General features: G+C 32.7%; 3 protein-coding genes across 6 annotated transcripts in view; all 3 read left to right on the top strand.

The window, feature by feature from the left end:
* The window catches only part of LOC126833561 (probable G-protein coupled receptor No18), a 64,543-nt gene extending 59,531 nt beyond the window's left edge, over positions 1–5,012 (top strand). For 2 of the 3 annotated variants that reach the window (XM_050564976.1, XM_050564979.1), the window contains one exon: positions 105–5,012. In XM_050564976.1, the coding sequence (XP_050420933.1) occupies positions 120–1,253 (1,134 nt within the window). In that variant the 5' untranslated portion in view covers positions 105–119 and the 3' untranslated portion in view covers positions 1,254–5,012. The remainder of the gene's footprint in view (positions 1–104) is intronic. The other variant, XR_007684965.1, reaches the window with a different exon arrangement.
* Positions 5,013–12,195: 7,183 nt separating this feature from the next.
* LOC126833837 (uncharacterized) lies at positions 12,196–17,647 on the top strand. The gene is made up of 5 exons (XM_050565399.1): positions 12,196–12,361; positions 12,522–12,708; positions 13,729–13,893; positions 16,362–16,625; positions 17,389–17,647. Exons 1-5 carry the CDS (start codon positions 12,196–12,198, stop codon positions 17,645–17,647), a joined length of 1,041 nt encoding a protein of 346 aa, XP_050421356.1.
* Positions 17,648–17,965: 318 nt separating this feature from the next.
* On the top strand, positions 17,966–23,811 carry LOC126833416 (N66 matrix protein-like). Of its 2 annotated transcripts, XM_050564745.1 has the most exons (4): positions 17,966–18,108; positions 22,363–22,722; positions 22,837–23,142; positions 23,629–23,811. In XM_050564745.1, the coding sequence occupies exons 1-4, from the start codon at positions 18,063–18,065 to the stop codon at positions 23,688–23,690; spliced, it is 774 nt and encodes a 257-aa protein (XP_050420702.1). In that variant the 5' UTR covers positions 17,966–18,062; the 3' UTR covers positions 23,691–23,811. The 2 variants fall into 2 exon arrangements, with proteins under 2 accessions (XP_050420702.1, XP_050420701.1); XM_050564744.1 differs by having other exon boundaries at positions 22,363–23,142; positions 23,629–23,808.
* Positions 23,812–27,099: the final 3,288 nt, after the last annotated feature.

Below are 27,099 nucleotides of genomic sequence, written 5' to 3'. Positions count from 1 at the left end.
ACCGTCTCAATTATCTGTTTTCTCTAATTTTCCCTGCTATTGTTCTCCAAACTGGCTTTTACAGTATTTTGTAATAATATATTTCGACGGTTGTATTTTTACAGGAGCAGCCGGGCAAAATGGTGAATGATACAAGCTGCGTGACGGACCCCACGTCTCTGTCCAGCCCCGTGATGGTGTCCATAATAATAGCCGCCGGCGCCGCGATCATAGTGACGCTGTTCGGCAACATTATGGTGATAATGAGCGTTGTTCAGTACCCGCCGTTGCGGTCCGTGCCGAACATATTCATAGTGTCGTTGGCCGTGGCCGACCTGATGGTGGCCATCGGAGTGCTGCCGCTGAACGTGGTGTATAACGTGACGGGCCAGTGGCTGTTCGGCGGCGTCGTCTGCAAGCTGTGGCTGACGTGCGACGTTCTGTGCTGCACCGCATCTATACTGAACCTGTGCGCGATCGCACTGGACAGGTACCGTGCTATCACGCAGCCGATAGCATACGCTCAGAAGCGCACCGTGTCCCGCGTGCTCTGGACAGTGGCGCTGGTGTGGTTGGTCAGCGCCATCATCAGCTCGCCGCCGCTGATCGGCTGGAACGACTGGCCGGAAGCGTTCGACGAACGCACTCCGTGCACGCTGACCACTCACCCGGGTTACGTTGTGTACTCGTCAATGGGCTCATTTTTCATACCGCTGGTGGTCATGAGCATCACCTATTTGCGGATCTACGTGGCCACCAGGCGCCGGCTGAGACGTCGGGCCCGCGTGGCGCTGCCTCAGGACAGTCGACACCAGGTCCAAGTGGGCACCGGGTCGTCTAAGCAACACAAGAGCGCGTCGTCCAAGCGCACGGAAACGACCACAATGACAGGCGATTCGGCCAGCAGTAGCGACGAGGTGGACGGCCCCACTGGCGGCTCTGGCAAGACCAACCAGCAAGTGTCGTCGGGCGGCTGCAAGCAAGTCAAACAACTGCTCGAGCACAAACAGCGCATATCGCTGTCCAAGGAACGGAAGGCGGCCAAGACGTTGGGCGTCATCATGGGCGTGTTCGTCGTCAGTTGGCTGCCGTTCTTTTTGATCTATCTGTACTTTCCGTTCTGCAAGTCTTGCTGCCCCCCGTCCAAGGTGCTCATCAACGTGGTCACCTGGTTGGGATATCTGAACTCCACTATCAACCCGATCATTTACACCAGGTGCAACATGGACTTCCGGAGGTCGTTCAAGAAAATCCTGCACATGGACTACAGATGAACCAGCGTTCAAACTTAACTCAAACACTCAACACATACATTTAAATAAAACCATTAAAAAAAAAAAATCCTTATACCTTAACAGCACAAAAACATTGGAAGCTCCTACTTAGACCGGTGTCAATTTATAGGTAACTTTAAGTACAAGCTCGGATCCATCCATTCAGTCGAAATCGGATATTAAGAAAACCCTTTTAGAGCGTCCCAGGCCGTCACCCGGAATTCCTATTATGTATTTGTGCTGTTAGGGTAATAACAATAATATTACTATTACTGTTGTGTACGGGTAATCGGTAAAAATATCCGAGGTAATAATGATATCCTGTGGTGAAAATAGCCACAGACAGTGTAAAAATTCAAAACGCTAATAGCTAAACACAAAAAAATGGCCTATTCTATAATATGGACACACTTAAGGAAAATGAAACTGAAAGTTGGCCAATGAAAAGTTTGCCGGCGTAAAGTGAGACACCCGTGAAACGACCTACCAACACTATCTAAAATGTACATACTATATGAAGTGGTGGGAATCAAAAGGGTATAAGACGTGATTTTGATAAAAATTGTACACATGAAAATTATACTTTACATGTATTCTTGTATACACGGTGTTTGTTACTTTTCTCCGCTGATATCTTTTCAAACGATTTGTGATATTTTTTTATAGTCGTAACATTTTTGAAAAACTTTTTTTTTGGGGGATTTTAATAAATATGCTTAGTCAGTTTAAACCACGGAAAAGTAATTTTATAAAATTAATTTAATTAAAAAAGATATGGGCGTATTATAGTTGCGGGGATTTGTGTGATGGAGATTTATGTTTATTTTCGACAATGGATATTATTTCCTCGGATATTTTATTTCATTGCCGTTTTTAGTAACTAGACATTATGTAAGTGGAAAAATTTATATTAATGCTGTTTAATTTGTTTTCGCTAATCAGTTTGTCATTGGGCTTAGAGGACGCAAAACGTGAAGTACAAGTAAATTTAATGATAAAACTAGTTGTGGAGCGAACATTTGGCTACACATATTGTTGCTACGCCACTTACAATTAAACGTTTTATACGAGGAACGAAAACCGACATTACAGCGTTATGTTAAGTCAAGCTCGTGTGTTGTTCTTAAGTTAGGACCGTCCAAACATAAAATCAACCCTTACCGACATCGGTTTTTATAAAAATTATAAGAATCTCAATAGTTATAAAGATATTGTGTTTTACAAAATTTGATAGGTTTATTACTTGGCTCTAAATTGTTGTTGTTTTTTTTAAATCACCCGTATTGAAGTTTTACTCTTAACCTTGGTATTTAATTGTGTTTAAGTGTACTCAGTTTCTCGGGAAATTGCATCTCTCTAGACATATTTTCCACGCGAAAAATGTTACTGTGGCGCACTCTAACGTATTCCGATGTTTCATTACAAAAACCCAAATAGTAGTATCGATGGATAAAATAAACTAAAATATATTTTAAAAGGTGCTCGCAATGTTGTGCAAAATATCAACATAATTATTATTAAAAAATAATCGACATTTTAATTTTGATGATATAATGGCCGTACGAATAGCGTGGAAAAGTTGGCGGTGTTTTTAAGTGTCTTATCTCAGAATTATTGTACTGCTTCAAAGATCATCCTTACATACAAATGGATACTTAATTGCGCCAAACAAACTTTTTAAACTTGAAGACAAATTCTAGATTTAAAAAAACATTATTGCCCATTGCTGTGACACCAACGTGTGAAAAAATTAAATTCCAATATTATAATTTACTTTTCATGAACGATGCACATCGTATATTACTCAACTTTTCATTAGCCAAGTAGTTTACTACAATAATATTTTTTACATTGTTTATTGTTCGAGTCAAATCGGTTATTGAATAAATAAATTCTGAGGCATTCGTGTCAGATTGAAAATGTTTTCTACGTCAACTAAAAACCGCGTTACTCGCTTTAGAGATAGTAGCCGGTGTCCTTATTAATGGACGATTTCACGACGGTTTGTGGGTGATGCGATTATCATAGCTAGTTGCCTTTTGCACTATGTATCATTAATCGTGGTCAACACGTGTCCACGCACTTTTCAGTTTTGTCAGATAATTTTCCAATTCAAGCACCCAAACACACTGGTGTTTCCATTCCAAACGAACCGCGTTGAAGGAAAACAAAAACAACAGCTGTGGTTGTTCGCTTGTCCCATAAAGAGTCATACGAATCTAAAGCAAGACTCGACTAACGGTCAATATTAAGATTTCGATTGCGCTTTGCTTTGGGTCGTCAGATATAAGACATCTGTTGAGAGACAAAGGAGACACGCCGTTAACAGCTATTTGTTTATCGGTTTAACGACAGCTCTTATGTAGCGCGGAGAAGTACTTGCTCTACTCTTTTCCTTCCAAGTGCACTTTATTGCTTTTCTGACTTTAAATTCTTCTATTAAGCTTCTGCTCTCTGCTTTACGTATTTGTTAAGGTATTAATGTTAACCGAAAACATTGTCCTCTTGCCACCGACGACGACTCGGATGGGAGACGGTAAATATCGGCACGTGACTGTTTGGCTGCTTCGCGTTTTCGCAGACTCGGCTTGGAATATAATAATGGAATAAAAAAAAAATCAAAAATCAAAATAAAACGCAAAAAGCATATTATTGCTCGCTCCGGAGAAAATTGAATATTTATTCTTGCGTCCCGGCCGCTGTCAACAAACCGATACGGGGACATTTCTATTGTGATTCGCGTTTATTATTAATAATATTATTACTATTATTATTATCATTGTCGGCGAGGCCACGACGTCGTTCGACAACGGTCCAGTCCGTTCTGACAATACATAAAAACCAATATAAAAAAAATATATATTATACAACAACAAAAAAAAACCTTCCCAATATCCACATGAAATGTTCGCTATAATATTGAAAACCGAGCCACACCGCCAACGGCCTCGCGGAAACCCTATACGCGGTGTTGTTCCGTTCGGGAAGCACAACCATAATAGTAGTAGTTTTCGATTAGACTTATCTGGTTCGCACACTCTTAACGGACACTAATGTTTATCGACATTGATATTGTTTTCTAACCGAAACACTATTATAGGTCACGGTTAGCCAGCCACCGCGTGTGTCGACCACCTCCAACGGCTTGTTGTAGCACAAGTAAGCTGCTCTCTAACTGTCGGTGAGACTTTTTCCATAATATTATGTTTACCGAATCTTATATCGTTGCTTACATTATCGGTAACAACTTTGCTACGGGCGTTGCCGACTTTTGACAATTTTTTTAGGTAATTCGCAATAAATAGATAGAAACGTTTTTTTCTGGATGTGTTTTTTTTTCAGGCGAAACGTTATTTTCATTTGATGTTTATCCGGCATGATAGTAAGGTCCAAGAACGGTTCATATTTGTTTATTTTGCCTAAAATATTATATTGATTTTTCTGCTTTAACAAGAATTGTATTGTTGCCACGCTCAAAACAACTGTAACCGTCTTTATGATTTAATAATATGCGGTTTATTTAAATGTACATTTCACAACTTAATATTATGTAATTAATAATACGCAATACCAAAATTGTCGTATTATGTTTCTAATTTTATAAATACACACACACAATATGACAGCCATAACTACATTATGTATTTGCTCGTTTTGGTCCGATACAAGTCATGATGACAGAATTAGTTTAAAATCTTAGTATTTATTTAATTTGTGTATATAAATATTATATATAATACGATTGTTTTCGTTGCTGTAAAGTGTTAGTTATTTTTTATTATTTAATTCTTTAATATTATAAATATTATATTATAATAATGTTATTAAAATATGTAACCTACAAAAGGTTTGTAACTATTTGTAAAAGTTTGTGATCGTTTTAGATTTTTTTTTTTCAATGCTGATATTAAGTTTTGGAAAAAAAATCATAATTATTAACATGTAATTTACAAATGATGAAATAAACGTATTTAAGTTACATACCAATAGTTCGCGTTGGATTTATTTTATACATCATGATATTGTGTTTTCATGCTGAACCGTATCGTTTTACGTTAAAACATTTGGAATAGACATGACATTTCAAATGCGGTATAAAAGTATGGAAATGTATGTATTTAGTTAAAGATTATAATCGTTTTTGGCAAATGACATATAAAAATTGAACATCTGGAGATATAAAGTCAGAACAAGTTCGGTTACTAATGTTAGCCCCCGAAGATGATGTACTATAGCAAACTTCTGACGAGATGTACATTTATTTCAAAACGTCGACGGACAGAATTTCATAATATTTTGAAAGTTTTTTACGCTTTTGGAAATAGCTAGGATTATTTTTCTCACTGCTGCTGTAGCTGCGATTCACGACACCATAAATCAGCCGAACGTTTTACCGAGTACGATACTTGACCGGCCCAAAAACTACATTATTATTATTACATAAGTAATATAACGTTGTTATATATTTTGAAAAATCACACCGTGCACTCGACGAAACTATACATTTAGTAAGTGTGTGTTGAGCTGGGATTTACGAAATAAAACCCAAAGAGGGTTTTCTTGGCGTTTAGGAAAATAAAAACCATTACAAAAATAATACTTGTAAGTTTTTCCTGCTCGTGGGTCGGCCTATATGAACTGGCGAACTGTGAAATTAAACGAACCGGCTGTGTAAAAACAGCCCTACAACGAGATTCATTGCCGTGACGGTCACGCTTGATACATCCGTTCAATCGGTAATGCAATGCCTATTATTATTATAATATATTGTTGTAACATAAAAGTCAGGTCTGATTTATAGATTAATCGTTACAATCAATTATAAAACGTCTTGTGAGTGCACCAGCCACCACGAGTGTTCTCTCAACCGGGGCCCGATTGGCTAACACTTAATTATTATTCTCTTTATTTGCATATTTTAATAGGTAGGCTAGGTTATAATATAACGTGATGACTTCCAAGCTTAGTCCGATATTACGGTCAGCTGTGCAGAGATGACATTAAATTAATGGATACGGACAAAGAGTATTATGTTAAATACATGGCAAAGGGTATCGCCTAAAGTCTAATGCAACAACAACAATTTAAATTAGAGGATTTCGTCTCTATGTACGACAACTCACGTTTCAAATGTAATTGGTGTCGTGATCTACTTAAAATTCATTCCAGGTGCTGTGCCACGCAGGTTTGATTACCAGAACTATACAGGGTATTGCATTAAGCATAAGACGCTCATAATTTGTTAAAATAATTGCAATTTCATAGTATATCTTATTTAACTATATTAAAAAATCATACTAAATTTTAGGTATGGTGGACTTAATTAGGGAGGAGGAAGTGTGGAGCGCAATTTCGAAAGATGAAAAAGAAGAAAGCGGTAGGACCGGATGGGGTACCAGTGGAGGTATGGCAGGTGTTAGGCCATTTTGGCATAAGGTGGTTTCCTTAATAAGGTGTTACTAGATGGGCAAATGCAGGAATTGTGTAGAAAAAGTATTCTGGTAACAATATTTAAGGGCAAGGGAGATGTGCAGAGGTATGAAAGTTATAGAGCTATACAATTAATTGGTCATAGTATGAAGGTTTGGGAAAAGGTGATAGAAAATAGAATACGGAGTGAGTAAAATATCGAAGAATCAGTTTAGGTTTATGCCAGGGCAATCAACTATGGAACCAATATTTTGTATGAGGCAAAATGGTGGAAAAATACAGGGAGAAAAAAAGAATATGGTATTTATAGATTTAGAAAAGACATATAATAGAGTTTCCAGAGAGGTTTTGAGGTGGACGTTAAGGAAGAAAGGAGGGTCGAGGGTGTATGTGAAAGTAATATAGAAATTGTATTAAGGGGCAAGTACAAGAGTGAAGAGTGTGTGTGGAGAAACGGAAGATTTTAGTGTAAGAGTTGGTGTGGATCAAGGTTCAGCGTTGAGTCCTTGCATGTTCTCTTTAGTAGAGATTTCGAAAGATATTCAGGGGAGGTGCCATGGTGTATGATGTTTGCGGATGATGTAGTGTTAGTGGGGGAAAGTCCGGAAGAATTGGGTGAGAGACAATGTTGGGCAGTAGATAAGAAAACTGAACAGAGAATGAGTGTAGCGGAGATGAGAATGTTAAGATGGATGAGTGGTGTGACTAGTGCGGATAGAATAAGAAATGAATACATAAGTGGGAGTCAGAGAGTTGCATCGGTTGTGGAGAAAATGAGAAAGAATAGGTTGAGATGGTTCGGTCATGTTATGAGACAAAACGAGGCAGAGGCAGTGAGAGGTGTTATGGAGATGAATGTAGAGGGGAAAGAGGAAGACCGAAAACCGAAGAAATAATGGATGGACTGAATAGAGAGTGATATGAAGATAGCTGGGATGATTGAACGAGATGTAGAAGACAGAGCTCTATGGAGGTGTAGGACTAGAGTGGCCGACCCCATGTAATTGGGAGTGTAAGGCGAAGATAAAGAAGGAGATAAAAAAGAAGAAGAAATCATACTAAATATTTGCCTTTTTTGATACCTAATTTCCAGAGCTCTGTCGACTTTTGGAGCTTAAATGTTAACTGTGAGTGGTCAATATACATTGAAATGTACACATTCACACCTATTAACCTATTTCATAGACCACGAATATATTAATTATTAGTCTTCTTTAGTAATCAATCCTAAGATTGGTTTTACAGCATTCTTCCATACTACATCCACTCTTCTCTGTTATGTACAATACTGGTGTGATTTTTTTTTCACTGTAAGTAAACCCCCAATTATTGTTTTTAAATTTCGATTAATTGAATTTGCGTCCACGTTGTTTCATTCCGTCCGAATTTTTTATCTAAAGTTCAACAATACATTAATGTATAATAATAATAATAATATTTACCGTCGCGTCACTCGGACAGAAACATGTTTTCTAATAGTTAATCATTTTTTTTTAATAGATTTCCTGCTATTTTTTACTGGGCCCACCGTTTTTAACTGGCTAAATCGAATAAAAATTAAATATAAGACAACATCACAGTAAACAAACGTTGTTTCACCGCACAACCAACGACCAAACAACCGGGACGTAAACTATGAGATAAAAATTATTTTGCTTAAGCAAAAACCATTATAAAAAATTGTTTTCCACTCGCGTATTATAAAATATTTCACTGCCGTTGTCCAAGTGTAATTCTCATCAATTTCCCATACATAAGTCGAAAAGCTACCGCTAGGACCTCGGTACGTCCAAGGGTTCAAGGGACAAGATTAAAATCCTTTGCACGTCATCGGAAGCATGGTGTGAAGAATGTAATTTCGCCCTTTGCCAGACGGTCGGTCAATTCCGAGTGTTCTGTTTCTCATAAGTATTCGCGTAATTGAAGGAATACCATTAGAATTTTGCGCGTTCCGCCGGACTCCATAATAAATAGTTTGTATTAATCGAATATCAATACACATAGTCCTATAATATCGTATGGTAATATCAGTAAGCCACGCCGTAGTGTTTTCGAGTAGGTATACCGGGTGAATCGAAGCCATAATGTATTTAAAAAAAAACAAGCCACCTTAGTATAGTAATTAATCGACTTGTTTATGTAAAAAAACAGTTGTGGTATGTGTTGTACTGGCATAAAACAAATACAAATGAAAAAGACAAGTACAAAAATACAAAACTCTATAAATTACTTTTGAGTAGCGTTTCGTGACAAAATATGATATTGTCATGGTTATCATCGTCAATTTGATTATAAGTACACGTTTGGTATTATTATAAACATTGTGAATTTACCTACATCAAAGATTTTTTTTTTTAAAAGGAAGGGCCAACGGATAATCTTGAGCAACACGAACCTTATGAACTGTAACCCTAATGACCCTATAATAGTATTGACTTGAATAATGTTGGATTTTTTTTAGCAAAATACTCTTCAATCCAACGATGTATCTTAATTTATCGCATTTCCCGACATAAATCCACACGTTTTGCAATATTTAAGCGGTCATAACAATAAAGCTGAGTGCAATATGTAAAATACAGACTTGACTTGCGTTGAATACAAAACGGGTTTACATATGGCTCAGGCCTCAAATATACGTTTCCATACGAGTAAACAATCCATAGAGAACATTCGACAAAATATGTTGATACTATGTTAATTTCCCAAAAGTCAACCGCCGCCTGTTGTGTTCAAACTTATTTTGGTACCAAACGTTAATCAGCTATATGCAAAATGATATACGTCAGTGTTTATTCGACCCTTTAGGTTTAGTTAATTCATCGTCATATTCGATAACACTTATCTAATAGAACCCACGAGAATAATCCCTTCAGTGTGCTTATCGTCAAGGTTTTAGACTCTAATTGTTTGCATAATATTAAATTGCATGCGAACCCGGGTCATGTATAATATCTGCATAAACAACGTCAGTTAAGTTATATCGGTATACTAAGTCCGTAAAATAGGCTTAATAAGAAAATGCTGTATGTATAATATTGTAGGTCACCATTTTGTTAACACGGAAAATCAATTTTGAAAATTGTTGTTTCTTGTATTCAAAATTAAATAACACTAGGTTACCATTTGTAATGGTATTTTATATAATATATAACCCCATCTCTTATGTGTTAAAACCCTATGAATTTAAGGGTTTTGAATGGTTAAGTATAATTTTTTTTTTTTTTAATTAAAATAATTTGCTGAAAATATTTACTGGCGGATAACCATTTATGGATGGTAATTATTACTTTTAAAGTCATTTAAGACTGTAGGTGGATTGTGGTAGAATAATGCTCGGAAATTAAATATCCAAAACCGGTTATCAACCAGTAAAAATTGTCAGCAAATTATTCGTAGTTTAAAAATTTAATAAAATACATAGAGGTTCTATTTAAAAAATTTAAGTTCATTAGGTTTTAACGCTAAGATATGATGTTATATTTTTGTAACAAAAATTTAAATTAGCCGAACTATTACTTGTAAAAGTATTTTCTGTGCGTTTAACACGATGCGAAACGCTTTGTTGCTAACGAGCATCGTTAATAGTGAACAGTTGGCAAATATTAATTTAAGCTCTAAGCAATAAACATTTTTGCATTTAAAACCCACATTTTCATAAGTACCAAGATTCTTCTGAACACCACCGTAATTTGACTTGATATACAGTAGTATAGTTTTTAGTTTTCTTTCCAAATGTCTATATCTTGATAGTTCATAAAAATATAATATATAGGTAATATGTTTTTGTTTGAATTGGCTTGTCGGCCGTTTTATAAAACCAAAGAAACGCTGAGGGATATGAGCGGTCCACGTATTAAATCCAAATTACTTTTCGAAATGCCTTGTGGATCACTTGGGGGAATTTGAAACCGTTATGCGAAGGACAATTTGTACACAATCTAATATTTATTAAATACCATATTATACTGGGTTTCTTTGTTTTATTCAGTGGACAGTGACCGGTTGTTATAACGATCGCTGTCCGCAAATCCCTGCGGGTTGCCAGGTCTCTTGTGTACTTATACACTCTCGCCATGTCCCTTCTTGTCCAGTCACATCTTCTTTCTTGTGATATAATTTATTATTTCCCGTGTTTACCTTTACTCGAGATCTGCGTAACCTTTTTTCTGTCCCTCGACTCGAAGCATTTTGAATTGTAAATAATGTTTCGTCAAAAGCAGTTATATATATGTCCACTCGGGTCGTTTGAAAAACGAAACTACTGTCAGACGAAACAGCTCAAAAGCCACCGTTCCTTCGTTGAAATAATACTTGCAAAATTTGCCAATAAAATTTATAATTTAATCGAACAATCTTACATCATGTTCATTGTATTGTTTTATAATACACAATTGTAAAGTGCTAACACAGAATAGATAAACGGTGCCAAGTTAAGAAATGCACTTATCGTTTTACTTATTAAGTTTGAACAACTTCCGCGTCTCGCTTTTGTTTTACAGTTGTTCAATAACCAGTTTCAAAAGACACACTGACCAGTACAAAAGGTCTTAGTATGACTTAGCGTGAACTGTAAAACTAAAATATAGAATCTCGACCCCGGATGTATGATAAAATTATACTTTTACTGGTTTATTTAAAACAGCCAGTTGCTCGTTGCTGCATAATATTGTGATTCAACAGTTGACAAGAGCTTAGTAATAATTATAAAAAAAGAAATGTTTAATATCTTCTTACGTGCATTATAATTTAAATTACAATATGTACTGTCAAATATAGCAATAATAATAGTATCCTAGATATCCTAGTAATATATGTTCACCGTATCATGTAAAATCAAAAACAAATATTTTCTGACTTCTTTGAATTTTGTACATAGCAGCTGTTATGAGAATCCTGTTGCCATCATCATTAATGACAGGCATGCAAGTTTGGTTGCTGACGCTCCGCGACGAATATGATTATCCAAATCGTAACCTAAACTTTAAATTTCGTTTTTACCTTTAAATTTAATAATATTAATAAAATACAATGTAAATGGTGTAATAAATTTAGTTTTATTAGTTGAGTAGTTAAGTGTTTATAATTAATATTTATGATTTAGGTTATCAAAAGTCTAAGTCCTGTCCAAATTGTGTTTCATAGTGTTTTTTTGTTTAAAAAAACACATTTGTTTTTATTATAAACACTGTGATGTTCAAATACCTATTGAATTTTATCATAAATTAAAATTAAATTAATTTTAACCATTTTTATACACATTTATATTATATTTTGTATTTTTATTTGTACGGTGTTAAAGAATTTTACTACAGTCTTTTTTTCTTCGTCAATTTAATCGTTTAAAATGTTTCCAACGCGGTTTATTGTGATTAAACAATAATAATAAATGAAAATATAATAAATCCATGGTTACATGTGCGAGGAAACTGTGATGGCCAGTTTCAGTCATATTGTTATTTATGTACATATATATTTTTAATTCAGAATTAATTTAAGTGCCAAGAAAACCATGTTGCAGCGTAATTTTGTTGACGTCAGCGACTCGGTCGTACTGCGGACCAAGACTCCTTTGTTTCCTTCTTCTCGGTGGATTCCGTTGAGAACGGGCAGCTATTACAATGGAGACTGGAACGAGCGAACCATGTCTGGACACGGAAAATATCACATGGCCGACGGTACACACTAATAGTTAATAGGTACCTAACGTCTTCGTTAGGCGTCAACAACATTGGAGACGTCTATAAGTAAAATGCTAGTTGGTTAAAACTATTCGTATTATGGCCTTACTCACAACAAACTATCATAGCATGAAAGTAAATATTGTTGTTACAATAGGTGCAATGTACGTGGGCGGATTCGAAAACGGTTTATTTCACGGATCGGGTACGATATACTACCCGATTGGGTCACAAATCAAAGGCGTTTGGGAAAACGGCAAATGCCTTTCGCGCAAATACATCTTTAGCGATGGTCTCGAATTCGATTTGAACAATTGGAAATACTGTCAAATGCCGGATAGAAGGTATTCGCCAATTAGGCAAAAAATAATAACTCAATGATTTTTTGTGCACGGGATAAAGGGTTTAATGTCATTGACAACACATTTTTCAGTGTCTACCAATTGGGCACATTTTAAATAAACTTGCAAGACCGAGATTCGGTCTTGTTGAGATTCGTGGAATTTAAATTAGGCATACAGACTTTTTTATTTGGTATTCATACAATCTGGTGCTTAAATATTAGGCGTCTTCGCATGACTCATCTCCGATAACACAATTAAAAACAATGAGTCAACCTAAAAAGTTAAGTTAACCTTGAAATTACAGCGATGTGAGATTTAAATCTTATAGCACAAGCGATGGACGTTTTTCTCTGTATATTTTTAATAAGCGAAACTCGTTTTACAAAATAGTGTCCCCTTATTCATGAATTATTTTGTGAATCAATCATTCTACATCATATTTATAAGTTAGTGCTTTCTTGGATTATTATTAATTAACTATTAGTATTGTTACAGCAAATTGTGTACAAAACTGAAAAACACACGTCTAGCTCCACTACAATCGTAGTTTTTATTTTAAATTATTTTTTGTTAGTAAAAATTCTAACCGAAACTGTTCTGTATACATTTAATTTTTTAATTATTTCATAAAAAACAACGATGAAGGGTGTTCTGAGGACATTTTAATTTTTATCACCCTGTGGCGCCAAATTTAATGTAAAACATTTCATTCCCAAAAGACATTATTTTGAATTTTAAATGAAATTCTTATAATAAAAAAGCATCCACTATAGAACCAAAATAAAATAAATAACCGTTTACAAAGACATAACGGATCGAAAGTGATCGGTTGATGGTGTAGAAAATAATGTATTGTAAAAATTCCAAATTAGTTTTATAGAAAAAGCTAACGAAACCAAAATCCAGTACAACCAACACACACGACTTAATATTAGTTGGTATAAAAAACCAAAAATAATTCCGAACAATGAACAGTGTGGTGTCGATGGGAATAACAATATGGGCAACTTATATTTTCAGATACACTCCAGAACACTTAAGAGGTTTACGACCGGCGGCCCATTGTCGAATCACCAACCGCGATCGACCGGTTCGACTTCCCGACGGGTTGTATGACACAGGCTATGGGTTTTACCAACCACTGACCAACACCGTGCACGACTATGAAACCAATGAATTAATAAGGTGAAAAAAAAAAATTGTTAATTCAAAGTCACCGAACAGTGCAAAATTAACGAATCCTCAGAAGCGTTTCTTGCGCGTTTTGGCCAGTTCAAATTTACAAAACGCTTTGAATTTTCCACACCAGTAGAAAAACTAGTGGGAAATCGATTTCCATTAAAAAAAAGTCCTCAATTCGTGTTTGGATTGAGTACATTAAAGCGAACGGTGAACACAGACATAAATATCATATTTCAATTTGTATTATAATATATTCCCGACCCGTTATCGCTTTGTGATCTAAAAGTTGCGATTTGAATACCTAGCATTTTTTAAATGATTCATTTTATTTATAAATATTTACATAAATTATATAGCAATTTTATGGATGAAAAACCCGTAAAAACCCGTTTTTCAAATTATTTGTAATCGGAATAATTACTACTTTATATTTTAATGTATTTCCAAAATGAATGAGAATGCATTAAGTTGTTCAGTGTAAAACAGGAAAAAAAACACTGATAATAAATGCTAAACAAATTAACATTTAAATATATAATATCAGTTACAATTTTTTGTACAAAGTTTTGACAAGTTTCACTTGGACATCAGAATCTGGAGTTCAGCCAAACTAAACTTACATTCATAAAAAAAAAAAATATTTAATAAAACGAAATCAAATATCATCTTGGGATGAAAATTGGCGCAAACAAAAAAAAACAATGAGCTCGAACAATAAAAATTTTAAATGTAAATAAACAGAACTTACCCGGCAATCTTAACGGACGACGATGCATTGTATTAAACCGAGTTAATTAGTCTGACCTTGTTAGGTAAATAAACTATTGTTCAAAATAAACAGTATCCAACAAGTATCACTTGTGGAAAAAGACTAACCGTCAAACACATCATCAAAAGCCCAGCTTTCCAAAAATCTCTTTCTACAATTCAAACAATGGTAATTTGCTAATTTTAGACTTTTCCAGTATATTTTACAAATCAATTGTTTCTTTGGTAACACAAACAACACATTTACTTAATGAAGTTGTTAAAACTTCTAGAACTATTGTTGAATATGAAAATGATATAAGTTGGCGTCGAGAAGCAGGGATTAGGTATTAGTTAGTCAGTCCAGCTAGTTGTGTCTGTTAGCTGATATCAACTAAGATTTTAAGGGAACCAATTGCTGAATAGAAAATACTTAGAGACTTCAATTTGGAGCACATATTGTTTAAATAAGTTTTACATAAAAATATGATGTTAAGTGACAGTTAAATTCTAACGCATAGTAATTTGGTAATTTTTTTTATTTTTGCTGAATTAAAGCAGTTATGAATATTCTATGTTTTTGATTTTTTAACAATAATTTATATTATATACACATATATTTTTTTTTATCGAAACGTTTACTTCTTGGTTTAATAGTTATACCAATATTATTACGATGCTGCACAGATTCAAAAGAAAATACAAAATGTGTTAAAAATTAAAAAAAAACCTATTTAATATTTGTGTTCATTTTATCCAGTTGGCATTGAAATAATGAAGTTATTTTTTATTATGGATATCATAAAAGATGATAGTTCATTACGTTTTAAACAGGTTTCTTGGTTAGACTAATCATCATTCAAAACGTTTCCTGTTAGCATAATATTTTTATGATTACCTAAGTATATTTTGTTTATTATTTTATTTATTTATTATACCGACATAGTTCTCCATAATATTAATATATTTCATATTGTATGTTTTTTATGTCAATTAACCTGAAACATTAGTACAGCGATGCTAATATATTTTGTAATACTTAAGTAATAATATTATAATATTAATATTAATATTGATAGTGTACAGAAAAAAATGTACGCCAAATTATATTGTAGACATACTATGGTGGAATATATTAAAACATATTATTATTACAACAACTGTATAGAAATTAAAAGGCATAAACTACTTATAAGTGGCGTGACAAAGTTTAGAAAAACAGTCAATCTGATTTCAATAACTTTTCTTATTTAGGTATATATTATTTTTTTAAATACAATTGTTTTTATCAACAGTTTAATTATTTTAATGTAGAATTTCCGTTTTTTACCATAAGTACGTATAAGTGTAATTATATATTTTTTTTTTAACAATTTAGTATATTTTCAGAATTTGTATTCATATTAGTATTTTGCTTACCTCTATAAACATCAACAGTTAAGAATAACTATGCACAATAATTAATGTCATCCTCTGTGCTGTTTCAAGCGCAAAACGTTTTACATCTGGCATTATTATGTTATAACTTTTACTATTATTTTTATCTTCCTGTTCGATACAAAACAATCTCGCCGGGACATCGATATGGTTAATGTTTGTTCAAATCTTTCTTGCTTATTGACATTAAACCGAAAATTGTAGGGATTTTTTTTTTGTTTTCATTTGTTTTTTCCCCAGAGACACAATAAACTATTGTTGTCTTGTACGAACGATACCTTGTGCAGGGTACCGACCAAGGCCGGCGCCAAGTGGATAATGGACAACTGCCGGAAGGGTGGCGAAACCGTCGTAGGCTTCCGGCCGGAATTCTATGAAAATTGGTACGAGACAGACGTCCAGACCAACGTCGAAATGAACGATTCAACGGCCAAGAAAGCTATATACGACCCTGTCGCGGATCAAACGACTCGAGATATGAATGGAAGAATAACGATCACGACCAACTTGAAGAAGCCCGTCGGCCTGAGCTTGGCCAGTCACGACTTGAGGTACGAAAGGTTATTAAGTATGTATGTATACCGGTACCATTGTACTTGGGTCGAAAAGGTCAGGTTGGCCCAATATCACTTTTCTTAAGTTTCGGTGAAAATATTCCCATTATTTTGCGCTGTTTTTTTCGATCTAGAAACGAAAACAGTAATTTTTTTATATTTAGCTTTACAAATGTGCTAATTAGGGCAATTTATGCACCTATAAATTGTCCTATTTTTTTATTTACTATATAAATTTAGAATAAAACAATAGCCGGATCGAATTGAAATGTTTATAAACTATTTATTTTCAGTACTTCCATTGTGTAATATTTGGAAATCTAAAATCCGTCTAATAATCTCTAAAATGAGCTCACACATCCGATAGGTAAATATTTTATTTTTTCAATAAAAAAACGTTTTGCCGTGTTCAGAGGTAAAAACTGCAGACGGGTACTAATTTTTTAGATTTTTGGTTTTGAGTTTTGTATGGAAAACTCTTTTTTTTTCATTTTTCTAGCTGCGTTTTAGGTGTTTTTTTTTTTTAGGTAACCTGGTTTCTAACCTAGTATTGAACCTGTTTCGACGACTCGTTGTCCATATTATTATGGATATTTGACAACAGTCAAAACGTTAATATTCTTTTTGATTTTGTCACAAAATATATTGTAATGTTATAAAAAATTAGCTGGAATGTTATACCTATAGAAGGTTCTCCCAAGAGTGTTTTTGTTTTTTTGTTTGTTGTTTGAATATAATAAAATATATATTTTAAACGCAGAGGGCCCGAACCCAGCGCTGTTAACTGTGGTGGATCATCTACCCGATCGAGACAGCTTCTCGTGATGAAAAATTCGGATCAATCGCTTAAATACTGTCAGAAAATCATGAACTTGATACAGAACGCCGCGAACGAACCGAGCAACATGCAGTTTGGCAAAATCAAACACGGCGGCAAAGACCTCCGCTTGTCGCGGCCACAAACCGCTAAAGAAATCGCCAAAAAAGCCGCCCTCGAAGACGATCCCGGGTTTTGGTAATCACCGAGTCACCGGTTATCCCTAATTATATTATTCTTGTGTGTAAAAAAAACGTTGTTAAAAAAAATTACACCTATTCATTCGACAACGGCGTACCTACAGCTGTTGTTTATGTAGTTATACGATTTTAAGACTACAATCGATGATAATATAGAGTTTGTTTAATAATAATAATCACAGTTAATGATGTAAATCACAAATGATCAAAATCGGTTCCGCTCGAGCCAGTTGGATTTTCCGATTAATTAAATCAGTACGGTTCGCCGCATCTGTGGACATTTTATTTATATTTTCATCAACAACAACACAATAATTATTATTGTAATCTCCGTAGAAACCGGTTTTCTACAAACGCCATCTTGCTCAGGTAGGTATCACTGACGAAGTTTGCCATCAGCTCATCAGTCTAGTGCAGATGTGCGCAGCCGTGTGTCGTCCAATTATGTTTCTGTTGTTATTCGGTAAGAACCCTTTTATCATTAATAATAATTGTATACGTTCAAATGTATAAATATTTTATTTCAATAAGAGTGGACGTGAAGCCAGTCAGGTTGAGCGAAAATGAGCATTTTTAATTGTATAAAGTTCTACAGAAAAAATTTAGTTTAGTTTTCTCAATTTACAATAGTCAAAATCGCGCTTTTCGCTAAAATCAGTCTTAAGTTGTATCATGCTAATAGTGTTAATTAGTAGTTAATCATTAACACTTATAACTTAACTGATTAAGGCCGGTAGTATTATACATTTTTGTCGGAAGCGTTGTACTTAACTGTTTACAAAATTTACCAAAAAATTGAATACTTATAATAATATTATGCACAATAATTATAATATTATGTGTTTTATATTATTTACTACTCGTCTATAGTATATTATGCATTTTCCTTTAAAAAATTACAAATATATAAAAATACTATACTTTTTTGTCATAAGTGTCATTGTTTTGTTTTTTGGAAATCAAACAGTTTAATCATACAATTTTTAACTAATTTCTGATTGAACTTTTGTTCGCTGAACTATGGAATTTAAAACCAACAATATAAATCAAAAGTCCAACTGTAAAATATCTATGAAATAGTTAAAACAACGACGTCGCTGAGGTGAACAACGTATGTATCAGACATCAAATGTATTGATCAGTTAGTATAAAATATATTTAAAAGTGATAAAAAGAAAAAACGTTCTGAACAATGAAATTATGAGTAAAGTGTAAACATTCATTTCAAAAATTTGTTTTGTAGTTAGTTATATACATAAATTATATAAAATTTAATTTTTAATTATAAATAAAATAAATCTGTATAAAACAATTTCGTGGAATTTTGGGAAAAGGTAATTTTGTATCAAATCCTAAGTGCAGGAGTTTAAAATTAAATTGTAAGTAAATTAAAATATAAACATCAAACTGAAAAACTAAAGAAATTAATTAATTAATAAAATAATTGGAAACAAAAATAATGTTTCTCTTTTATTATTGACTCAAAGCTAGGAATTTTGTTTACTTAGTATGCTTACGATGTCTTAAGCCAATTCTTTGTATTTATTATATTAGTGTTTTTTAAAATTATTTTTGTTTCAAATTTTAATTATTATTCATTACAAAAACACAATTTTAAATGGTTTATATAAACTTATATTTTTATAAATTTCACTTGCATGTTTTTACATTTTCTTTATTTCAACTGAACATATTTCTACACTTTCTGACCCTTAAATATTGTGAAATTCTGATTCACGTCAATGTTATGCCATTAAAACTAACACCTTAACAATAATATATAAATTGTATAATAATAGAGTTTTAGCCTTCACACTTAATTTCAACCTTTGAACCTTAGATAAATCAAATCACTGAGCTAGACATCTATCAATATTTTTCTGAATTAGTTATTTTTATGTATCAACAAATTATTTATTTCCTAAATCCTACAAATCAAACTTTATTAAAATTATTGTATGGGTTTTTCACACACGTTCTATTGTAGTTCATTATCTGACACTCGCCAATCGCAAGATTAATTATTCCGGTTTTTACCAATGGGAAAATGTTAAGGAGGAAATAATATTTTCTTTTACTTCTATACATAGTATATTTTTATAAAGTTCACCTAATTTATACTGAAGGTCAAGAATATTATCAATAACTCGACTTTTAACTCATGTATATATTGTTATACATAAAAGCAATAATAATAAGCGTTTTTTTCTTTTTTTTTTTTCTTTTGAAATATCAGTACAAACTATTTATTTCTACAATTATAAGTTAATAAATGTATGAATTGATGCTAAAAATTAATGTGTACAAACTGGACGATATTTACAAATACAAGCAACTTAAAAAACAATTATTTACAGCAATTACAAGGCAATAAGCGTTTTAATAACTTGATTCCTTCATTTTATAAAAATATTATAATTTAGTTTTAAATATACGTTTAACTATTTTCCTATACTCACTGAACGATAAATAAACCACAATTACAATATCTACGAAATGTTTTATCAAACATTTCAATTATGATTTTAATTATATTATGGCAAATATTTTGTTCTTATCATCGTTTGTAATGACGTGTAAATATTTGTTGATTTAAATTATTAACTTATATGGTTTATTGCATTTTCAATAACGATAAATTTATTGGGTCAATATCAATAATGAATTTTACAAAATAAAACAATTTTTAGTATATTATACATTTTGTTTTTTTGTTGAGTGCAGCGATAATAGTATATTATTATCACAGTATCAGTTTCAGTATCAACAAAATTGTTTATTGTATGACCTTAATACTATTCAAACGTGTACGAGCTCTGCTTTGTTTTTAAATAATACTACTACAGGGCCCAAGAATATCATCAAAAATATATTATTAATTAAGTTAAAAATATGACGGACGATTTTTTAGCTATCTCTGTTAGGTCAAAGTCATGTACTAAAGGCCTAGTTACCATCGTTAATGACCATGTGTGTTTTCCTGGGCCCAAGATGATGTACTTTTTGGTTAATTCGGTTCTAATTGTAACTAACTTGTCGGTGTTTAAACTTTATCCGTACAGTCGCCCCAATTATATATCTTTTTTTGCCTATTTAACTACATGTAGTCAACTAATTTAGCTTACTTATTTAATATTGTTCACCAAACCTAAAAAGAATTGTGCTCGGAAAATTCTTGAAACCTGAAGGTCTATACTAGGTAATAAGTTCTATCCCTCATCACCATTATCATAACTGTATAATTAATATCGGAGCTAACTTTATAATGCCAAAATATTTATGAAAAAAACATGAATAAATACATTTAAAATCAAGTTTGATTTGGATGTCCACTAATCTCTATAATATTAACTATGAAAACGTGGACGAAGAAGACATTAATTTTTTTTTTATTGAAAATTTGCATAAACACAATTTAACTCTACAACTATAGGGACATTTAGTTATTCAAATTCAAATAAACATACATTTTTATAATAATAAATTGCGATAAACTGCTGTGGAATGAGTGTTTTCATAATTTATTATAACGATTTTACTGAAGTACTTTTATTGTAGATGTCAAAATAAACCATAGAAATATAGGCATGTCGACGTCGTTTGTCATTTTACGTATAATAATAATATTGTTCCTATTACAAAATTTAAATAATTTTATTAACAAAAAACTTCATTAATCTGAATGTCCAAAAAAATATCATACAATATAGATTATTTTTGTAAATAACAAAAAATTAATTTTATTTATTGATGTTCAATCATTTATCATAACATACTTGAGGCATCTAGTTTCAAAACCAGCCCTAAGACATTTTGACAACGTGTTTGTTTTTTAAGTGACCACCATGTATTACATGTTATGTAAAACTGTTATTGAATATCAAATAAAGAAGAATAACTAATTCAAACTGTGTTAGTTTGAAAATCTTGGTTGGTTTTATCTGAAGAAATTATTTAATATTTTGTGAAATTGTTCAAAAATGTTATAGCTGGTTTTGAAACTAGGCGAGTCAATTTTATTTGTAGTCTTGATTTTAAAAACATTCGTCTTTTTGGTTACCTACAGTCGCAATCGCATAAGAAACACTTAATAAAAATATAGACTTTATATTTAGTCAATACCGTAACTTATGAGTCATGAGTATGAGAGCCATTAGAGCATATTGAAGAGTATGAAGACTTTTTTTTTGATGATTAGGAAAAATAATGATTTAGATATATTGTGTTTAAAATATTAAGTTAGAAAATCGCACTAATATTTTTTTCCAAAATGGAAAGTAAAATTTTAATGTAAATAAAGTCAAGGTCTCAGACATATGTTTAGTAGTTCAGTAGAGTCGTTTTAAAGACGTTTTTAATTGTGTATACAAATTAATACTACGCTCGGAAGTGATAAAACTATTTTTCATTTTAATAATAATATACATTTTTTTTTTTTATGAAAAAACCTTTTAAATGTAGCTAATTGTAATTTTTCTAACACCTAACATCAAAGCAACAAAATAAATTGTTTTTTATTGTTAAGGCACTTAAAATTGTAATTTATTTTTTAATTTAGTCATGAATAAATAATTAAATAAATAATAAAAGTATAAAAGTTATTTTTTTTGTAAATTTTTTAAATACAGTTTTACCCAACTTATGCCCTACTCCGTGGGTGAATATTATCTAGTTTTTTTATTTACGTTTGAATTAATCTGATAAATTTTTTATTTAGTATGTTTTAGTTTCTCCGCGCTGTCCGTCAACGGACGAGCAGCAAAGGACTCCATAATATTTCCAGATGCCGTTTACGGTCGATTTAACCAGAGAATAGCAGTATCTAATAGTCAAGAGGTGCTGAGACCTTTAAGACAAATTAATCGTCGTCCAACTGGAAACAATAGACAAACTAACGGTGAGGACGAGGACATATTCAGTGGAATCGACACTGACTGGGTTAATAATAACAACGGACAGCAAAATTCCGGCAACAGGCCAAATGGTCAATGGTCGAACAACGGTAACCAAAACCAAGGTTCCGGTAACAGACCGAACGGACAATGGTCGAACAACGGCAACCAAGGTTCGTCGCAAGGTTTTGGCAACAGACCAAACGGACAATCGTCGAATAACGGTAACCAAAACCAAGGTTCCGGTAACAGACCGAACGGACAATGGTCGAACAACGGCAACCAAGGTTCGTCGCAAGGTTTTGGCAACAGACCAAACGGACAATCGTCGAACAACGGCAACCAAAACCAAGGTTCCGGTAACAGACCAAACGGACAATGGCCGAACAACAATAACCAAAATCAAGGTGGGTCGTCAAACTCGAATAGCCAAAATGAAAGCCAACAATCGTCGTCCAGCTCTCAAGTTGGCCAACCTGACCGTGATGCCTGTAACGCGCGATGCAGAGAAAGAGTGACGGGTGAATACAATCCTGTGTGTGGGACTGACGCCATGACATATCAAAACAGGAGGTTCCTAGAGTGCATTAGCGACTGTGGAATCCGTGAGTACATCAGAACTATTTCATACTTATACTAACCAGATTTGTTATTCATATTTTTTTTTACCAACGAAAATTAAAGGTAAACTAAATCTTTAAAAATATCACTTCCTGAAAGTGAGAGAAAAAAGTTATTCTTTAAAATCTGTTTATGACAACCTAGAACAGTGGAACACAATTGAAATTGGGCCTTCTTTGGGTAGTTGGTGTTAACTGAAAAGCTCCTTAGTTCGAAACGGCACAAAATCATTACTGAAATTCTGAGTTACCAATATTATTGAAAGTTTCGGCCTAGTTAATCTAAATCAATTAAACGTATAAAATAACTCAGTAAACGCGAGTAGTCCAACTCTGGGCCATGTAGAATGTTATTAAACTATATACTTGCATTCACCAATCACCATAATGAATTGCTTACGTGTCTTAAACAATATGATTAGGTTCGTTTTTGAGGTGTGCTTTTAATAATAATAATTTTTTATATTTCAGAAACAAACTTGAGCTACAACGGCAAATGTATCACAACGACTGAACGCGTTGCAGTTCGTTAATCATTTATATCGTAAAAAAGACCCCTGCGTTCTTGAAATTAATTTATAATAACTATTAATAATTATTATTGTATTATACATTTCAACTATATTTTGTCATTTGAACATAATATTATTGTAAAAACAATTGTTTCTCAATTTATATTTTGATGTTATTATTTTTATTTTTTTTTTTTTAATTTTAACTTTATATTTTTTACGTTTTAATAAAATTTTATTTAAATAAAATATATTATTCAATATACATTGATTATTTATCTGTAACGCCCGCATTGGGTTTTAGGCAACCTGACAATGCGCTAATTTGCCACTAAAAACTAACACCTAAAAAAAAACGTTAAAACTGAGTCGTTAGAGTCAACTTTAAAAAATAACCTATGTAAACCTATTGATTTTTAATATCGTGGACTATCGGCAGGAGCCATTAAATTGTTTCAATGTCGAGAACGTTTGAGTTATTATTTTGATTGCGTTCCACGATGGGTTTTTACTAATTTATAAAAAAAAAAACTCCTTAAACGGATAAATTGTCATAATTTTAGGCTTTACTGGCGAGTTTAAATTACTAGACATATTTCTTTTGACTGACACCGTAGCTTACTGATACATTATACTAGATCTCAGTACTTCGGTAGTGTAGATTCACAACACTAATTTTTGCACATCTGTTAAGTGAAGCTTTAGTGGGTATTGTAAAAACTCAAAATCGTGTACGCCTACATTGACATAATTCACCCTGACGACTTCTGTAACACTGCTAAGTGCCATAATAGTTAATATTTATATTTTTGAATTGTTTTAACTCAGTGGTGCATGTCCGGACAACAAGTCGTTGATCTGCAAAAATAAATGCATTAATTGCATAAGCAAACTTAACCATTAAAAAAACTAATTGAATAAGTTTACGGTTTTTTTCTTTTAAGATAAGAAATTAATTATAACTAATACTAAACGATAATACATTTATTAGTATCCGTTTATACTATTTCCGCTGGTCGTTTTAAATTAACAACTTTAAGTAAGGGTATAAAAGTTCAACTCTGCCGTGTAAAACAATCTACTAAACCAAAGTCCGTTATTCGGTTATCAAATTGCAACGATATTGATTTAGTGCACAAACTTTATTGAACGAAACACTACAGGCCAACTAACGACACCATCATCGTCATCATGAGATCATTACCGTTAATCTTCCTATTAGGTGAGTTGAAAAAGATGTTTTAAAGTAACGTTTAGTTATTTATTGCCATTGTGAACAACGTATATGGGGTTTCAACGAGTCTTTATTTTTCAGAGACATTAGCTATTACTGCTAACTTTTTTTCGTTATTGATAAAAATTTGTATACTCTCCAGCATTTAGGTTTAATCGCAGTGGTGTTTGTAAATTCCACGCCGACTGCTACGTAAGATGGGGATGACATGGGCGACAGTATATATTGCCATAAAGGTGGTTTTCATGTTTGTGGATCAGACGGTAAAAAAATACTGTCTTTCGATTCCGATTGCTCGAGAAGGACATACAACTGCTAGTTTGAAGCGAGTAAGTAACGACTACATAATTGGACATATATATTATAAGTTTTTTTTTTTTAACGATTACAACTCTATTACTTGAATGTCTCAAGACCGATGACAGGACTCCCATAGCTTAGTCTCTAGTGAGAGGTTTGATTATGGGTTTTGTTAAATTAATAATAATAATAATAGTAATTGGAATTCTCTTTGTTTTTTTGTAGAGTTCGAACGAATTTCCGATGAAAATTGTCCGGACATGTTGCAACGGGGCACGGTAGATATCTATTAAACCATTTGCCAACTGTGCAACGACACCGTCGCGATGCATTAAATGATTCGATGAAATACTAAGTCTGAAAAGAAAATAAGAAAATATGTTTGTGTTTTTGTTTTATCGAAATTTTTAATAATAGTATTTTTATGTTTTATTCCTCTCATACAAACACTAATAAAGCACAAATACCGAAAATTACAACTGTATTTTCTTTGTGTTTTTTATTTTTCTCTGTTAATATTCAAAATGTTTAAGTACTGCTGAAGATCTGAAGAGTCATATTGATTAAGAAATCATACAGTGTTTACACCTAATTACTATTAATTATTTTGAGCTTACTTCAACGCATTATTTAAAAAAAAAAAAAAGGAAAGTGATTATAGTTGGGATAATAATAATTATGAAATTCTATATTCGTGGCTCTTGAACGGATTCACTTGAACATTTTTTCGTAAAAAAATGGAAATTGTTTTTCCACCCAATTCCGGTGGAAATGCGTGACTGACGTGACAATAGGGAAACCTGTTCTGCATGTTAACACCGTTTAACGGATCGTGGTCACTACAATAATACAAAATAGTAATAGTCGTCACGTTCCTCGTTTTATTTACAGAACTTACGGAAACCAAACGCCCTGACAGCAATGGTAACATTAATTTTGAATACCGCCGTTTGGCGGCCGTGGATCGCTATAAAATGATATTCGTGCCATTTCAAAGCAAGGTCCAAAAATGAATAAAACAAATTAAATTTTTTTAATTATAAGTCTTATTTTAATAAAATATGTAGGTTGATAGAATTTTTATCTTTTCAACACACTAATAAATTACAAATATTCATATTACAGCTGATAGACGGTTGCTCATTAACGGTTAAAAAGTATTCCACTGCACGTACCATTCAAAAAAATTTCATTGTAATTGAAATCAAATATTTTCGTTTTTGTTACAAAGTTATTGTGTTTTCAACAATTTTAACGTGTAAGAATTAATTTTAATTTGTCACATATTTTGCTTCTCGTCACCCCAAACATCAAACAAATGTTTTCAAAATTATCAACACTTCCTTCCATCGCGTCAACACTTTTGTTAGGGCTTAACCCATCTACTAAAACTATATTATCCGCAAACAATAAGCACCATATGTATATGACCATAAATAAGGAAAACGAGAATAAACTTAATTATTCCAACTTTGATGAACACCTTATCTCACAAGTCCCCTCGATGTAAGAGTATTACTATGGTTAGATGAAAATAGTTTAAACAGAAATAACTTTTGATGTGGGTAGTAACTTGAATTATCAGAAAATAACTGTGTTCTTCATTAAATTTTACAATATTTTCAGTTATTTGACACATTCTCAGCTATCGAATCGAAGCTAAAAAAAAACTATTAAAAAGTATGCGAAATAAAAAAAAAACGGTACGGTAATAAAAAACAATGCTTAGACAAACGATAAACGCAATCATTAAAAAAATGCTTATATCTTAACGGTAATGAAATCTATCCAGTAAAAATATTCGTTTCTACTATAAGTGTTGGTCGTTTTAAATTAACAACTGTATTGCAGTGCCGGAGTTTTATAAGAATAATAAAGTCAAGTGCCACAACGTTA

The sequence above is a fragment of the Adelges cooleyi genome, unplaced genomic scaffold (assembly GCF_023614345.1).
Source record: "Adelges cooleyi isolate 19-005CV unplaced genomic scaffold, UGA_ACOO_1.1 ACOO_flye_CR_arks_rails_tigmint_CR_PRNA_2, whole genome shotgun sequence".
Classification (NCBI taxonomy): Eukaryota; Metazoa; Arthropoda; class Insecta; order Hemiptera; family Adelgidae; genus Adelges; species Adelges cooleyi.
Note: the sequence above shows the minus strand (reverse complement) of the source record. Positions and strands in the feature narration are given on the sequence as shown.

Excerpts from the sequence above, each read along its gene's own strand:
- LOC126833837 (XM_050565399.1), top strand. The coding sequence starts at position 12,196 with ATGTTGCAGCGTAATTTTGTTGACGTCAGCGACTCGGTCGTACTGCGG. Across the intron at positions 12,362-12,521 it reads AAAATATCACATGGCCGACG|GTGCAATGTACGTGGGCGGA; the intron begins GTACACACTAAT and ends TTGTTACAATAG. Across the intron at positions 12,709-13,728 it reads TGTCAAATGCCGGATAGAAG|ATACACTCCAGAACACTTAA; the intron begins GTATTCGCCAAT and ends TTATATTTTCAG.
- LOC126833416 (XM_050564744.1), top strand. The coding sequence starts at position 18,063 with ATGTGCGCAGCCGTGTGTCGTCCAATTATGTTTCTGTTGTTATTCG. Across the intron at positions 18,109-22,362 it reads TATGTTTCTGTTGTTATTCG|TATGTTTTAGTTTCTCCGCG; the intron begins GTAAGAACCCTT and ends TTTTTTATTTAG. Across the intron at positions 23,143-23,628 it reads CATTAGCGACTGTGGAATCC|AAACAAACTTGAGCTACAAC; the intron begins GTGAGTACATCA and ends TTTATATTTCAG.